This window comes from Vipera ursinii, assembly GCF_947247035.1.
Source record: "Vipera ursinii genome assembly, chromosome: 3".
Taxonomy (NCBI): domain Eukaryota; kingdom Metazoa; phylum Chordata; class Lepidosauria; order Squamata; family Viperidae; genus Vipera; species Vipera ursinii.
Window position 1 is genome coordinate 12722270 of NC_139516.1, and position 16358 is coordinate 12738627.

General features: G+C 40.0%; 2 protein-coding genes across 2 annotated transcripts in view; both read right to left on the bottom strand.

Moving 5' to 3' along the window:
• The window catches only part of TUBB1 (tubulin beta 1 class VI), a 917325-nt gene that overhangs the window by 396238 nt on the left and 504729 nt on the right, over nt 1-16358 (bottom strand). The gene's annotated exons all lie outside the window — the stretch shown is intronic.
• The window catches only part of PHACTR3 (phosphatase and actin regulator 3), a 152124-nt gene that overhangs the window by 122102 nt on the left and 13664 nt on the right, over nt 1-16358 (bottom strand). Inside the window, exons 3-6 of the mRNA XM_083360895.1 lie at nt 15685-15864; nt 7451-7657; nt 4500-4767; nt 2100-2347 (exon numbers count right to left, since the gene is read on the bottom strand). Coding sequence (XP_083217021.1) covers nt 2100-2347; nt 4500-4767; nt 7451-7657; nt 15685-15864 — 903 coding nt within the window. The remainder of the gene's footprint in view (nt 1-2099; nt 2348-4499; nt 4768-7450; nt 7658-15684; nt 15865-16358) is intronic.

Consider the following 16358-nt stretch of genomic DNA (forward strand, 5'->3'; position numbering starts at 1 on the left):
CTTTCCAGAGGTCAACACTGCTGTGCAATTTTTGAAATTAGGCTGAAGTCTACATATGCTCCTCTGTCTGCAAACTGCATGATCTTCTCTTCAAATGTAACTGAACTGGAAAGCAAAAACAAACAACCAACAAAGGAAAAACAAAAGAAAGCAAAAAGAATGAGTAAGCTACAGGTACTGTAGGTAATTGTCCAAACAGTGTGACATTAATGGGTGAGAAAAATGGGAGCAGAGAAGAGAACGTGGAAGGAAATTTTGGTCATTGTCCTTCATATGAAGCATCCATATGAAGTATCAAAAATGTGGGTTAGACCGCATCACCACCAGATGGATTCGTAGCTGGCTGACTGGCCATACTCAGCATGTGGTCCTCAATGGAACTGTAGCTACATGGAGGGAAGTGTGTAGTGGGGTGCCCCAGGGCTCTGTTCTGGGTCCAGTGCTCTTCAACACCTTCATCAATGATTTGGATGAGGGGATAGATGGGGAACTCATCAAATTTGCAGACAACACCAAGCTGGCAGAAATAGCCAACACTCCAGAAGATAGGCTTAAGATACAGAAGGATCTTGACAGACTTAAAAGCTGGACTTCTATGTTAGGAGAAGGAGTAGAACAGAGTTGGAGGAGACATCTTTGAGATATTGAGAGCCAATATGGTGTAGTGATTAAGACACTAAGGTAGAGACTATGAGTTGTAGTCACGCCTGTCTTAGGCATGAAAGCTTGCTGGGTGACTTTGGATCAGTCAACCTCTCTCAGCCCAACTCATCTCACAGGATTTTGGTAGTGGGGAGAGGAGGAGGAGGCAGGTTAGGTTAGTTATGTCAACTGCCTTGAGTTATTTATCACAATAATAAAGGTGGGAAATAAATAACAGGATAGGATAGAGCTGGAAGGGATCTTGCAGGTCTTCTACTCTGGCCCTCTGCTCAAGCAGGAGAACCTATACCATTTCAGACAAGTAACTGTCTAGTCCAGGTGTAGGCAACCTTGGCCCTTTTATGACTTGTGAACTTCAACTCCCAGAATTCCTGAGCCAGCATGGCTGGCTCAGGAATTCTGGGAGTTGAAGTCCACAAGTCATAAAAGAGCCATGGTTGCCTACCCCTGGTCTAGTCTCTTTTTAATAAAGGGGGGGGAAATAAATAAAATAAAATTAATCCTTGAAAGAGCACCATTCAACACGATGCTGACTGAGGTTGCTGAATTGGTTCCTGAAGAAAGAAACTTCAGATCCTTCAGAATAAGAAGTTAAGTCTCCTGGTGGATAAGCATTACTTTCACCAATCCCTATGATAATAACCAGAGGGAGAAGATGACATTAATTGTAGGTTGCTTTTAATGTAATTGTAGGAGCATTTTGAATGTGGATGTTTTGAATTGCTGCAGGCTTTTTTTCTGATGACTTGAAAGATTATTTAACAATGCTTTGCTACATCCTCAGGTTGCATAAGAGATGGCAAAAAGACATTTTAACTACTTGTCTACTAGCCAGATAGTGAATTTAAAATTGCTTATCAGAGATGCGGTTCAAAAGAAATTCCAAGCGATGGCAGCAGAGCATAAGAAGACAGAAGTAAGGAATCAATAAAGAGTAATGTGTCCTACCCAGAACTACTATAGGGCAGAAAAGAAAGAGATTGTTTCAACCTTGAAGGACTATCAGTGTGGGTTTTTATAGAATCAAAAGAACAAAACTATTGTCCAGGAGGAAGAAGGTCTGAAATGAAGGTGAGAAGAAGCTAGGTAAGCTACACTGGAGAAGAAAATATAGGAAATGGAATCCAACAAAATAAAATTTCAAAGAAAAAAGGCAGAACAATGATGTGAGATTGCACAGCAGCATGCATGGGACAACAACCTTCAGCAATTAAGAATGGTGTATGCACGACAGACCCTTCTGTGTGTAGCTCAGGGTCAATTGTCAACCTCTTGATGTTCTCTGCGTGTGGTTGTTTTCCTGTAGATAATTCTAGTTAACAAAATGCCTGTGGGAAAACAACCAAAGCTCAGAAAACCCCACAAACCCAACACAAGGAGACATCCTCGTCTTTCCGGGTAAGTTTTTATAAGGTTCATAAATGGGTTTTTCTTACCAGAAATTATGGAATCGTTCAAAACTTCTTCATCCTCATAGAAAATGGAATCATCCTTGATTTCAGAGTCCATGATCAGATTTTCTTTGTTCTCATCCGACTCCTTAACAGAATTCCATTTGTTTTCTGGATCGCTGTTGTAGCTCATGGAACCATCCTTCTCTTTGCTGTGATCAGTGCTGGATGTTCTGGACAAACGGATCTCCATTCGTTTTTTGGGAGACACCTTGCTTTCTCTTCCATGAAAGCTGGAGACAAAATGCAAACAACATTGGGTTTCAGACCAGGAATCAATGCTTGCAACATGTTCTCCCAAGCGCTATGCAGGGAGCTGTGGCGTAGGTGGCAGGGGATTTCAGCGTTCAATATGGGAAAGCTTGAGATCTGAATATCTGCCACAAGATGAAGGTGCAAGATGACAGTGATGGATGCTTTGCTTTGAAATATGCTAACATGGCATGCCAGGCTGACCTTTTCAAAGAACAGCATGTGTGTTTCTAATATAAACCTTAATTAAAGCGGAACATCCGTATTCTGATCATTTATCACTTTATGGAAAATAACAACAACAAAAAAACATGCAAAAGAAGCACGCTATCGCAAAACTTGGGTTAGTCACCTAAGCATTTTCTAGGGTCGAGTCTGAGATTTTTCCTCACTTATACTTCTATAGTTCTAATTAGTGCTGTAGTTCAGTTTTGGTTTTGTTCAGGTTCTAAGTATTTCTTTTCCTGGTTTTCCCATCAGTTTGTAACTTCGGCCACAAACATTTGATTACATTTTCATACATTTGTGACCTTCCCTGCTGACTTTTGACAAAACCAGTGAGGGAACCAAATTTGCTTAATGACTGCATGATTCACTTAACATTTCATTTCTCCTAACAGATGCATTCAGGAACCCCCTTTTCTTTACTTTCTTTTCTTTACAGTATATAATCTAGTTTTCTGCATGTTTCCATCTAATGCACACATTGTTGTAACCCATTTTCCCTTTTTTAATACAAAAACCATGTAGACGTTTCAACTGTCAACTGCACCACACATTTCTGAAAAATACAAAGTAAAACCACACGAATGGCTTCTGGTCAAGGAGTCCAAGACTTCAGCACATTTGCGTAAAAATCAGAATTAAACGCATTTCTCTCCAGTACAGCCTACATCATTCTGTCCAAGTCACTTTTACACTATATTTGATTGGCTTCCTTATTGGAGAAAGAACAGCAAGATTCTAGTATTCAGGCCTCCTTCAAAACATCTGTATTAGCACATCTACAATATGATGAGGTGGGTTAGCCTACTCATGTGATGGAATGTGCACCTGGAGGAGCAGTGAGGGAGAGTTTTGGCAACATAGAACTTTCCAAAAAAAGGAGCCCAGATGAAGAGACTGTGTATCCCTGAGTTGGATACCGGAGGGGAAAGAGATTCAGCATACTGTGGGGTCCTTAGTGCTTTCTGAGCTTGGTTGTTTTCTTGAAGACATGTCATTACCGAACTACAGTAGGTAATATTATCATGTTGCCTAGTTGGGTAGTGAAATGTCTGCAAGAAAACAACCAATCCCAGAGAGCACCAAGGATCCCACAGTTCAACCTTGAGTTATAAATATTCTCTCTACTGTATAAGTTCAGGGTAGCCACACCGTAGAGTCTCTCAGGCTATGTCTAGCAGGGTAAAAGGTTATAGCTTTAGTTTGGCAAGATTCTGTCCATTGGGTGTAAGCAAATAAAGGATAAAACTCAACTGAATTTTGCCGTGTCTTCTCTAATTTTGGGCCTGACAACTCTTCTACTATAGAAATCAAATTGCCACTTGGTAAGCATCTGAATCATAGAACATATACTCCTAGGGCTGGAAGGGACCTTGGAGGTCTTCTAGTCCAACCCTCTGCTCAAGGCAGGAAACCTTATATCATCCTGCACAAATGACTGTCCAATCTTTTCTTGAAAACTTCCAGCAATAAAGAACCCATGATTCTGGGAGGCCAGCTGTTTCATTGATTCATTGTAACAGAATAACAGTGTTGGAAGGGATCTTAGAGGTCTTCTAGTCAAACCCCCTGCTCTACAGTAGCAGAAGACCCTATACCATTCCTGACAAGTGGCTCTTCTTAAAAAAAAAACAGTGATGGAGCACCCACAGCTTCTGAAGACAAGCCATTCCACTGATTAATTGTTCTCACTGTTAGGAAATTTCCCCTTAGTTTTAGGTTGCCGCTCTCTTTGATTAGACACTCGAAGAATGAATCATGTCATTCTTAGGTTTGTATTGGATATTATAGCGGTAAGTGTAGGAAAAATGATTTGGGCCAGTGTGAAAAATGAACTTGAGCTAAGGAATGTCTACTCCCATGGATGCTTCATAAGACCTTTGCTTATAGGGTATTGCAGGCGTTTACCTGTCCTGCCGATGTTTCGTGGCCAAGGCTCTGTGAAGTTCCTCGATGACTCGGCTAGGAGGTAAAGGTAGGTGGACAGCAGCCAGGTGAGGGGATCCAGTTGGCGTGGTATGCTGCCCTCTGAGGTGGGGATCAGAGACTTTCGGCCCTGAGGACTGGAAGGGAACAGCTTGTCCTGAGTGTTGGGAGGAGCCAACAATTACATAATTTTTCAAGATGGTGGAAGGGGGAGATTTCAAGGCTGTCTCATCGGCTTCACTTCCTGCAGCTGGAAAGAAAATCAGAAAAGGTCATTCATGGTGAGATGCAAGTGGCAAGTTTCCATTCATTCCACTCGGAAAAAAGACACCTGTGCTGTTGCTCTTTTAACTGAGCTCTTGCAAAGGGAAGAGCTCAGAAATCTCCTTGCCCTCCCTCTCTATTGGGAGGGCAGCTTAAAAAAAAAGTCAAGATGGTGGCTGCAAGTCCAGAGTTGCAGGAGGGAGGGATTATTTCCCAGAAGGCAAAGGGACACCAGAGCTTGGAATGTCTGGTGGGCAAGAAAGCAAGGTCAGACCCTTCCTAGCAATTCACAGAGTGTGTCTGTAATTATTGCACAGATTGCTTTAGTCTATTTGTAGATGAATGACAATAAAGGAACTACTCAGAAGTCACTCCACATGTCATTCTTGGTTGTTGGACATGACAGCAATTATGCCAAGGCCCACTCCTTTCTTTGTACATTACACATGTGCTACATGCAAAATGGGGGAAAGGACTTTAGTTATATGATTGCAGTTGCCTTCTTGACTTTTTTGATGCTCCTCTAGATAGTTCTATCCCCAAGGAACTATAGATGACCAACTGACCACAGGAATAACTTTTCAGCAAATCTTTGTAAATGCAGGTGCAATTTACAAGTGCTTCTCCCAGCATCTGCAGCACTAAGGGAGGGAAATGCTTCATTTTCTCTTAGAAATAAGGACTCTGTATGGTATCATGAAGCAGACTTGAGGGGTTGCTTTGCTCAAACCTTCATTGAAGTAAATCTCCAGCAGAGTTCTGGGCAGCCCCACTATGTGAATTCTTGCTGTTATTTATTTTGGGAGGCTATATTGGCATAACCCTGATATCATTTCTAAAATATGGACTGTGATGGATGTCCTCGTAAATATGGGATCTGATAGAAACATAGAGGGCTGAGTATCACCATATGAGTGAAACCAAAAGCATTTCATGTACAATAGAGCTTCAGGCTTAGGGCTTATTAAATAGTCTATTTCACAGGATATTTAATTCAATTCACCCCTTAAAACAAGCCTGAGGGGAAAAAACCAGTATGCTTCTGTTTGAGATGCATGGAGATGAAAAATTGTAGATTTCTGCCAGCTACTTCTGGATACCAGCGAGACATGAAATTTAAATGGAGAACTTCAGAGGGCAACCCTATGATGTCTTCTCAGATAACTCTTACTTTTTACTGAGATTTATGAATGGGGCTTTGCAAAGCTGGATAGGAAGAGTACTGAGTTCTTTGTTGGAGAAGAGCACCATGGATGGCCAAGAAAACCAAACAATGGATGATCAGAAAATCAAGCCAGAATTCTCACTGGAGACACAAAAAGGGTCAGGCTCAAATTATCCTACTTCAGACACATCATGCAAAGACCCAGCTTTCTGGAAAAGGATTTAATGCTGGAGAAAGGCTAGAAGGTTGGGATAGATGGATAGAAAGAAAAGAAGACAATCAGCCACATGGTTGATGGACTAGGTTGCGGTGGCAATAGTTGTTTGAAGATGCCCTTAGTTGGACAAGTAGTAAATCTAATTGCTTAGCTATATTCTTCTTGATTGTAGTTTTAACTGAACGATACTGTATTTCTATTTAGCATCTGTTCTAAATCTGTATCTATCTACATAAAGAGAATTGTCATCTTTGGCAAGGCTATACATGTATATGGTTATGGTTATATGGCACAACACCTAAATTCATAGTTTGAATTTACAATGAGAAGTCCTGAAGTTTCCCTTTGTTTTGATGCTATCAAAGACAGGAGGTCGAAGATTAGCATTAGAATAAGCTTAAGAGAAGAAATAAAATAATTCTATCAGAGAAAAGTTTTGTTGGTTAGCCCAACAGACAGCCTGAACATACACAGCCCAAGAATTATTGCAGCGTCAGAGAATCCAGTCATTCTTTGTAATGTATTTATCCTAATATAAAAGTATATAAGCTACCCAGAGATCTTACAACTTCCCAATCCATTTCTCTTTATCAAAAACAAGTCCTCCAAATTTCTCTAGAAATGGGACAATACATAAGCATATCTTAGACTATCTAAATTGCTTCTGGCCTACATGAACATTGCTGTAGGGATTTTTCAGCCTCTGTCTTCCAGAAGAACAGGTTACATTAAACCAAGCTAAAAACTCCTCTAGTATTTTTTGACACAATATGGATTTCTACCAGTTCTTTGTTCAGTTGAACCAACATACATAGAGAGGCATCATATTCAGATGTCACCTCTTCCATCTCCTGCAGCTTTTGCTGAAAAATCCCAACTCTGCATTTTTTAGTATGAAATCTGAATTTGGATTTGGAAGTTTTCATATCTCATCTGTTTGGTCCTTGAGAAGCATCAAATCTGAAATGACTTAAGCTGTCAAATGTCACCATATGCCAGTTTTCAAACATGTCAGTTCTTAAACATGCTCTAAGTCTACAAATCATTTAAGTACAGGTAGAATTGCTGTGATAAAAGATACCATCATCACCATCACTGCCACACACGTGAGCTACGTTCATTATAAGGTACCCCTCACACACTACATGGAAACTAGCAATCTTTTTAAACCATGGGATTAAGCATTTCCTGGGTCATCTGTGAGGTCTTCTCCCATCTTCATGATTCTATGGCAGATCAGACTTCCTTCTAATAAAAGGCAGCTCCCTTTGGCTGAATGAGACTCACCTGGTACAATCTTTGAGACTTTGGGTACAATCTTAGGTGGTAGAACTGAAAGTGAGGAAGGAGGATTAGGGACCTGGGCTGTGTTCCTTTCCATCTGTTTGTGGGGGGAGTCGATGGATCCCAAAAGTACTAAGGCTTGTGGAGTCTCTTCAGAGGCTGGCAGGCTGGCATTTTCCCGTTCATCTGTGGATGCTGATGTCTTCTTGGCTGAGAGGAGACAGGATCAGAGGCAATGGGACATGAAATACACCATAACAGCAGCACAAGGGGAAGGGCAAGAAAGAGAGTAAAGGAAACGTAGGTGCGGTGGTAGAGTAGGCAACAAAGAACTCATTGTGTTCACCTCCAGTCAACAGACCATTCCAGGAACCAGGCAGCCCAGATTGTAGATAAAAATGACCCATAGCTTCACCACCCAACTCTCTTTTAAGGAAAAGGGTAGAGCCTTGGTGGAGCAGTGGGCTAATGCCTCCTTAAGTAACACCAGCTGCCTGCAATTAGTGCAGGTTCGAGTCCCACCAGGCTCAAGGTTGACTCAGCCTTCCATCCTTCCCAGGTAGGTAAAATGAGGACCCAGATTGTTGGGGGCAATTAAGCTGACTTTGTAATAATGCCGCTTGGGGTGTGTGTGAAAGCCCTAATAAGCAGGCATATACATAGAATGAAGGCTACTGCTAAGCTTGCAAGCCTCCCTGAGTCTTCGGAGAAGGGCGGGATATAAATGGAATTTAAAAAAAAAATCTCAAAAGATCTCAATTCTCTTTCTCCCTCCTGGAAAAATGTGCTCAAATGCTTTGAAGAATGTGTGGTGGGCTTCAGGGCCAGCTCTACCCTTTGGGAAAATATCAGATGTTAGGGGAGAGCAGATTCTGTATTCCCTTTACTACAGCCAGAATTGCTTCTGAGTGTAAGAGGATAACATGGTATGTGTGTTAAGGAGGGCATTAATTAAATGGAGAAATCTCATGTGGGAGTCCCATCTACTATTTCATCTGAACCCTAACCCCTCCTAAACTTCTAAAATTCAATAACTAAAATGACAATACGAAACTAGAAAGGAGCTCAACGCTCCTTAATGCTCAAGAGACGCTGATTGAACTGCCCTTATTCAATCGTGGGTGCTTGAAAATTCTCCTAATATATATACTGAAAAGAGTGGATCTATTATGATAAGAAAAAAAATGATACACATATATTTTTTTTAAAAAACACACCAGTTTAGTCCTAATTATAAGAACAGTACAAAAGAAGAGAAAGAGTCAATAACTGCTCTATTCAAAGCTGAAGGTGGTTCTGGGAGATGACAGAATTTCATCACTTTAAACAAAATTATAAAGGATTGAACAGTTATATCTGAACTGAAGGGTACATTTCTGATTAAGACGACCTGAAATGAAATGAATTTGTATCTCAGTGAAAAGCATGGATAGGTTTGGCTTTATAGAGGGAAAAAAACAAACAAACAAAGCCATGTTTCACCTTGCTCTTTTAAACACCAACGTATTTCACCCAGGAAGGAAGTCAGTTCAAGTCTAGTTAGTAAAGCAAATGTGTGGCCAGGCAGAATTTAATATTCTTGCAATGAATGGAGAGATGGGATATTTCTGGGGGAATTTTCAGGAGTTTCTGGGGAGAACAGAATGGAAGAGGACCACAAATATTTGTGGAGTATGAGGCACCTATTCTTGTGTTCTGCGTCTTCCTTCTCCAAGCTTAAGTTCTTGAAATGATTTCAATGACCGTTTTGGGGCAGAAGAACGTTGATTATTTAGCAATTACATTTAACATTTGCAGGTCCCTGCAGACACTGTGGCCAAAATGTTGGTGCAAAGTAGATCAAGCCTAGCAATCAGTAGGGTTATATTTTAGGAGTTGTTAAGAAAAGTCTATCAAGGCTCTCTGATGACATCTGGCACAGCTTTCTTGTATTTCTCACCTCAAAATAACTAAAACCTTCTTGCCATTTTTTAGAAACTGTAGTCAATAGACTGGGGAAAGGGGGTATTAACAGTGGCACGTGGCCCTGGCATCTTAACTTATTCATTTAATCACTGAAAATGGATCTACAAGACACATGGAAAGTGCTAATGGTGTTTTGGATTTGCTTTGTCCTGGTCCATTAACAGAAAGGTCAGAAAGGTCAACTATATGGAGAATGCACACAAATTTGGGATTAAAAACCTACTGACCCCAGTAGAGTTAGTACAGAAACAAAAGAGCAGAGATCCAGCAGCAACCCTAAAACAGAAATACACACAACTAGGTTTCCCTGTTCCACCTGATTTGGACCACAGTTCCCATTTCTCTTGATCACTACCCAGTGTTTGCATTTAATCACAATCCAAATTAAAAATTTGGGCAATATCACTTTATATCTGCTCCAGCAGGTAAACGTGTAAATAATACTTCTCTTTATATCAATGAAATGGAACAGCATAATCCTTAGAAGCTATTATATTGGGATGAGCAACATAAAAAAATACAAGCCACCTTAAACATTAAAGAATTACAGCCATTATACCCACCACTGGCCACTAGAAGGATGTGTGTGTGTGTGTGTGTGTGTGTGTGTGTGTGTGTGTAAAGGTAAAGGTTCCCCTGCACATGTGTGCTAGTCGTCCCTATTTTTCTACTTGCATTTTTATGTGCTTTCGAACTGCTAGGTTGGCAGAAGCTGGGACAAGTAACAGGCGCTCACTCTGTTACGCGGCACTCGGGATTTGACCCGCCAAGCTGCCGACCTTCTGATCAACAAACTCAGCGTCCTAACCCACTGAGCCACCACATCCCATACACACACACACACACACACACACACACACACACACACACATACAGCCATAAAAATATGCTACTGGTTGTCTAGCCACAGAATTCCAGTAATAGGAGCAAAGTATAAGCCCCAACAAATGAAATGATTGATTGATTTGATTTATTATTGTATCTTATGATTTATCACTTTGTTGCTTGTATATACCCTGAGATCTTATGCACTGGAGATAAATTCCTTGTGAGTCCAATCACACTTGGCCTGTTCTGTTCTGTTCTGTTTTGTTCTGTTTCGCTCTGCTCTGCTCCACTCCATTCCTATTAAGTTGTTTTTGACACTCAATGATTACTTAGATAAGACATTCTCCAGGATAAACTGTCCCCAACTAGACCTTTAATAAACATTTTGCCAAATAGATTACCTTCACTTTACAAATATCATTCTGAGCAGAAATATTAAAAATGGAAGTTCAAAAACATTTATATTTGTCTTCAGCTTTTCCTGGGATGTATACAGCGTATGTAAGAAGGGAAAGGCATTGATTTTCAATTGCCTGATTTTCAAATACACTTTCTGGACTTTTAATTTTAATTCTGTATTCTAAATTCCTTGCATTCTAGTTTTTGTTTTTCATTTATTTTCTGCCTTGGAAAAATCCTACTGAGAGAGAGTGAGATTTAAATTTTATATATTGTAAGCCACCGAGAGTCTTTTTGAAATCAAATAGCCTTCAAAAATCTACTGAGTGAGTGAATAATCCATGGTAGTTAATCTTCAGGAAATGAATTGGACTGTCCTGAACACAATACAATAAAATTAAAACAAAGAATGCACTATTGAAGCAATTCAGATGCTTGGCAGCTTAGCCACTAGAGGGCAGCTATGTTTCTTTCGTTGAGAATATTATAGGGATATTACAAAAGCTATTTGCTACTCACTATTTCAAAATCCTTTCCAATAAGATAAGTACATTGATACTCATATATTTTTTTCTGTCTTCAAGGAAAGACAGAAGATGTATAGTTTTACTGTATGAAAACTAGCTTCTGTTGCAATACACCCCGATACACCCCACATACAAATATTTTATGTTTAATCATGGTGTATCTATATCTTAGTGTATCTATACTGGAGCAACGTACAGTGAAATCACATGCATTATTTGTGAAGGGAAAATACATGGCTTTGTGTGTCAAAACACACAACTATTGCAGACATACAGGCCAATTGTCAGTCCTTTGACACTACTTCATAAAATCACTTATTGTTCCTCAGTTGAGATGATTACTAGTGTCATCAGGAGCTTTTTTAATCACATATCACAGCGAACTGTGTTGTCAGATTCATATTTCCCTTTCACAGTTCAGGTCTTTAAATTCTTTCACTGATCTCCAGTCTAGTTCCGTATCATGTCATCCCCTATAGCCGAACGGTAGTTTTGAGGAAGAGGAAGACCATTCCCTTCTCATCCAAGAAGCTTCATCAGTTGTCACAATTGATGAAGCTTCTTGGATGAGAAGGGAAATGTCTTCTTCTTCCTCCTCAAAAAAAATACAGTCCAATTGCCTTTTTAAAAAATCAACTTTGAGACAACTATGACCTGGATAACTGAGAATCTCCCTACACATTTCCCCATAGCTGAACTTCCCCATGGCTTTTCTTCTTTGCAGCTTAACTGGGTTTTCTTTTAAATGCAAATTTCAGCAACCCAACCTGTGGTTCCCATAGTTCAGGAATTCTGGGAGTTGAAGTCCACAAGTCAGAAAAGAGCCAAGGTTCTCTATCTTTGTCTTAGGGCAGGGGTAGGCAACCTTGGCTCTTTTATGACTCGTGGACTTCAACTCCCAGAATTCCTGAGCCAGCCATGCTGAGGGGAAAGGGAGAGGTTTCCAAGCTGAGCCATGCTGGCTCAGGAATTCTGGGAGTTGAAGTCCACCAGTCATAAAAGAGCCAAGGTTCTCTATCCTTGTCCTAGGGCCTAGGTAGTGTTTATTCCTCAAGAAATTAAACCTGAACACAGAATTTGTGTACATCCCTCCCGATTTCTTGTGTGCCTATCAATTTTCCTTTCTATTATCCTTTCCTATTATCTTTCATAAAACAGACTTTGGATTGTATTTTTTTTTGTATTCTGCTTTGTATTGTATTCTGCTTTTAATTGTACTCTGAAAGTGACATTGATACCACTCTTTGAACAATGATCATATATTGATTATTTTAATTGATTTATTGATCTCATTACTACCCTAGCTTTTTCCAAATAAATCAAAAAGCACAGGGGCCTCATGTTTCCTCCTTCCTTGTGAATTAATAACCTAACATCTAATAATGGGAGATCTCTTACAGCCATTTGTCTGATGGGTGTCAAACATGAGTGCATCACATGATGTATCGTGACTTTTTTGCCTTTGCAGAGCAGGGGTGGGTGTGGCCTGCACGTGACGCATCTGGCCCGCGGGCTGCCAGTCTGACAAACCTGGTTTCCTGCCTGAGCAAGGGGTTGGACTAGAAGACCTCCAAGGTCCCTTCCAACTCTGTCATTCTGTTATTCTTTTTTGTGTCCTAAATTTTCATCCTTTACAACAGGAGTCCCCAATCACCACTCCGTTGCCTGGCACCGGTCCATGCCAGAAACTGGGGCCACACAAACAAGCAAAACCTCATCTTCAGGATGCAGGTTCTTTCCACAGAACCGGTCCCTGGTGCCCAAAAAGTTGGAGGCTGATGCATTACAACAAACTAGCTCTTGACTGACCTTATAGAAGACAACTCTTACACAAAATACAATATTTCACACTCTGTTTAGCTTTTCCACCTGTTTTAGGAAAACTTCAAACAAGAAAGGATTCTAATTATGATTAAAAACATCAAGTCCCACTATCCCCTATCATCAGAAATAGATAAAAGTATCGTTGTTGTTTTTTTTTTTAAAAAAAACTTGAAGTAGATAACTCAGTGTCTGGACACAGAGTGACCAGGAAAAAGAAATGTCAAGGAAGTTGAAATCTTTCACCAGCACAATTCAATGTAAACCCAATCAACGAAGCATTAAACTATCCTTTTTGGCACCCAACATCACAATCTTCTTTGTATATAATGTCTTCAAGGCAAACAGAGTGATTTCACAGTAGTATCCATTGGTTTGCTCTGCCTACTAATTAGGAGGAAAATGTGGAGTTTGAAGGCCCTCTGATTAGTTCTGAGATTTTACCCAGCGGATCTTTTTGCAGAAAGTTGATAAGTTCATCTTTTCTAAAAGAAATAAATAAATCTTAAAAAATATACAACAGAAGTTGATACACAAAGTATCTTTCAGATCGGTGATTTGATACAACAGTCCAGTTTCTTTTCCTCTCATTCTCCTTTGCTGCTTATCAGTCATTGCTATAAAATCCTTCCTTCTGAAGCCAGATCTTAAAATTTCAGCATGTTTACTTTTCTGAGAGTTATTATGACCTTATTTCATGTACCTTTCACTTGGATTTGCCACTTTGGTCTCTGTTGACTTTGCTTTAATTTTTTTTTGAAAGCCACTTTGTTCTATATTTGACTTTAAATCAACTTTTCTTTTCTTTCTTTTATCATGGGTTGCTTAGGAGTAGGGACTTCAATGGAAAAACTCTACACACAAGGACATAAATATATATGACACTTCCAATGGCAAACATTTATTGCCAACCCTGGTTTATTTTTCCATGCCATTCAGTCGTTGCAATCTGTCCTTTTTAATATTTATATTTATGCTTATATTTCTTAACACTACCTTTTTTTAAAAAAAAGAAGTTCAACAGGATTACTGTTTTTAGGTGGCACATAGTTGAAAAGAAATAACTCAGCATATATTTTTTTCATCCTGGTGGATATTTTATAAAGTTTCATACAGCTATTGAAAGGATTACTCATCAGTCTTATAGATGGACAGCTACACCTTAACCACATGCACATGCAGCTGAATTGCAAGCCTGAGCAATCCTAAATCAACATGGAATTCTGGCCATTCATTGCTTAATTATTTATTTTATTAGATTTTGGCAGCACCCAACTCCAGATTGTCTGTGGGTGGCTCATAATATCAAACAAATAATAAGATAAAAAGACAATACTGTATAAATAAACAAGATAGCATCTGACTAATCAATGAATAGACAGAACTTTATAGTTTAGCACCATCTAGAAGGGTGGTGGGGAAGGGTGGCCCTTTTATGAATGGACTTCAACTCTCAGAATTCCTCAGCCAGCTATGTTTAGGAAGTCCGTAAGTCATAAAGCGGCCATCATTCCCCACCTCTGACATGGAGGGTCACAAATCCTAGTCGAAAATACAGAGCTGAAGATTTGTGCATAATCTGCTAGCAACTGCAAGATGACAACTTTAATCTCTACATTGAGGTATTGGTAGCTCATTCTTCCCTGTGTCTATGATTTCAGCAATCTTTTCTTGATTTGGCAAATATACTCTCTAGGGCAGACATTCCAATTTAAAACTGTTGATTCAACCAATCACCATCTTTCTTTAAACAAACTCGAGACTTGATCCCACCAGTTGTCCTGTGCAGTCCTTGAGACAGTGATGGGAAGATTCTGTCTATATTAACCATGTGATCACTTGTGTCAAGAAGAAATGACTCCAAGAAACCTCTAATGAATATCCCTACCTCTAAAATTCTGCACCTTGTTTAGAATCCGCTATAAAATCATACGTAGTCCCATTCAAGGAAAATGGTTTTATAAATAAAATCTCCAGGAAAGCATGGTGCCTTCACTTACATACCTGCATTCTTGCATGAAGCCTTATTCTAAAGAGAGCATGTTCAAATAATTCCAATTGTCTTAATAATAAAACAAATTCAGCACATTAAAACCATCAACAATAACATGGAATTTAAAATATTACCAACTCAATAAGGAACAGTTCAAACCTATATACCATCCTTAGTCTTACAAGCACTTAACATTAATACAAATTCTAGTCATGTGCTCGTAAGATGAAGGATGCTAATTTCTTTATTATATTTAATCCAAATTGGACCTAACCTTGTTTATTATAAATTGCAGAGACAAATGCAGTTCTCCTTTCAGGTTACTACATCCTAACATCAATCAAGAAAAGCTTCCTTAAATTCCCACTCCCCTACCTTGTCATTTGTGTTGATGGTTTAATGGTGCTCTTAAATCAGCTGAAGTTGTTTTCTTATTAATTACTAACCAAGAATTAAACACCTTTGCAGTCAGTGGAAAGAGCTTGGATCATTCCCTATTGCAGGGGTCTTCACACTCGGCCCTTTTATGACACATAGACTTCAACTCCCAGAATTCCTCAGCCAGGCATGCTGGCTGAGGAATTTTGGGAGTTCAGGTCCATGAGTCATAAAAGGACCGGGTTTGAAGACCCCTGCCCTATTGCAATCCACTTGTGGCCTTAAGGTAACTCAGCTGAAGCTCAGTGGAAAGGAAAGGCCAATACCTGGATCTTCTCTCAGTTCTTCTGAGTGCAGCTCCTCGCCAAGTGAGGTGGCCTTGGTGGTGGCTGATCTATGTTCCTGTTGCGTCTCTTCTGAGGTGAATGCCTGGCATGGGGGGGATGAAGGGTCACTCAGCATTGTTCTGGTGGCACCATCAGCAGTGCATGTTTTCCCTTCAGAATCTAGGATACCATGACATTCTGACATTAGTTCAACCATTCATGATGGCTTAAGCTCATGTTCCATAGTATAATGTTGAATCAGAAGGGGGCCACCCTTGAGAGAAGAGTTTAAAGGGAAACACTCAGGGACTTCCTTTGGACCCATAAAGAAGAAGATTTGTACCTCGGGGTTGCAAATGGAGGGCCCTTGGTACTCTCTGATCTTGGTGGTTTTCTTGCAGACATTTCATTACCAAAACTAGGTAACATCATCAGTGCCAGTAAGGAAGATGGTTTGGCCTCAACCTATACTCTAGTGCAGGGGTGTCAAACTGCCAGCCTGTAGACTGGATGTGTCACGTGGAAGCCACACCCACCCCAGGTCCAGCAAGGGGGAAAAAGTTGCGATATGTCGCAACACATCATGTGACACGGTGAGTTTGACACCCCTGCCCTAGTGGCTTCCTTTCTCAGTGTTGGTGGGAATGGTCTTGAAGATTCTTTGGTTGAGTTGT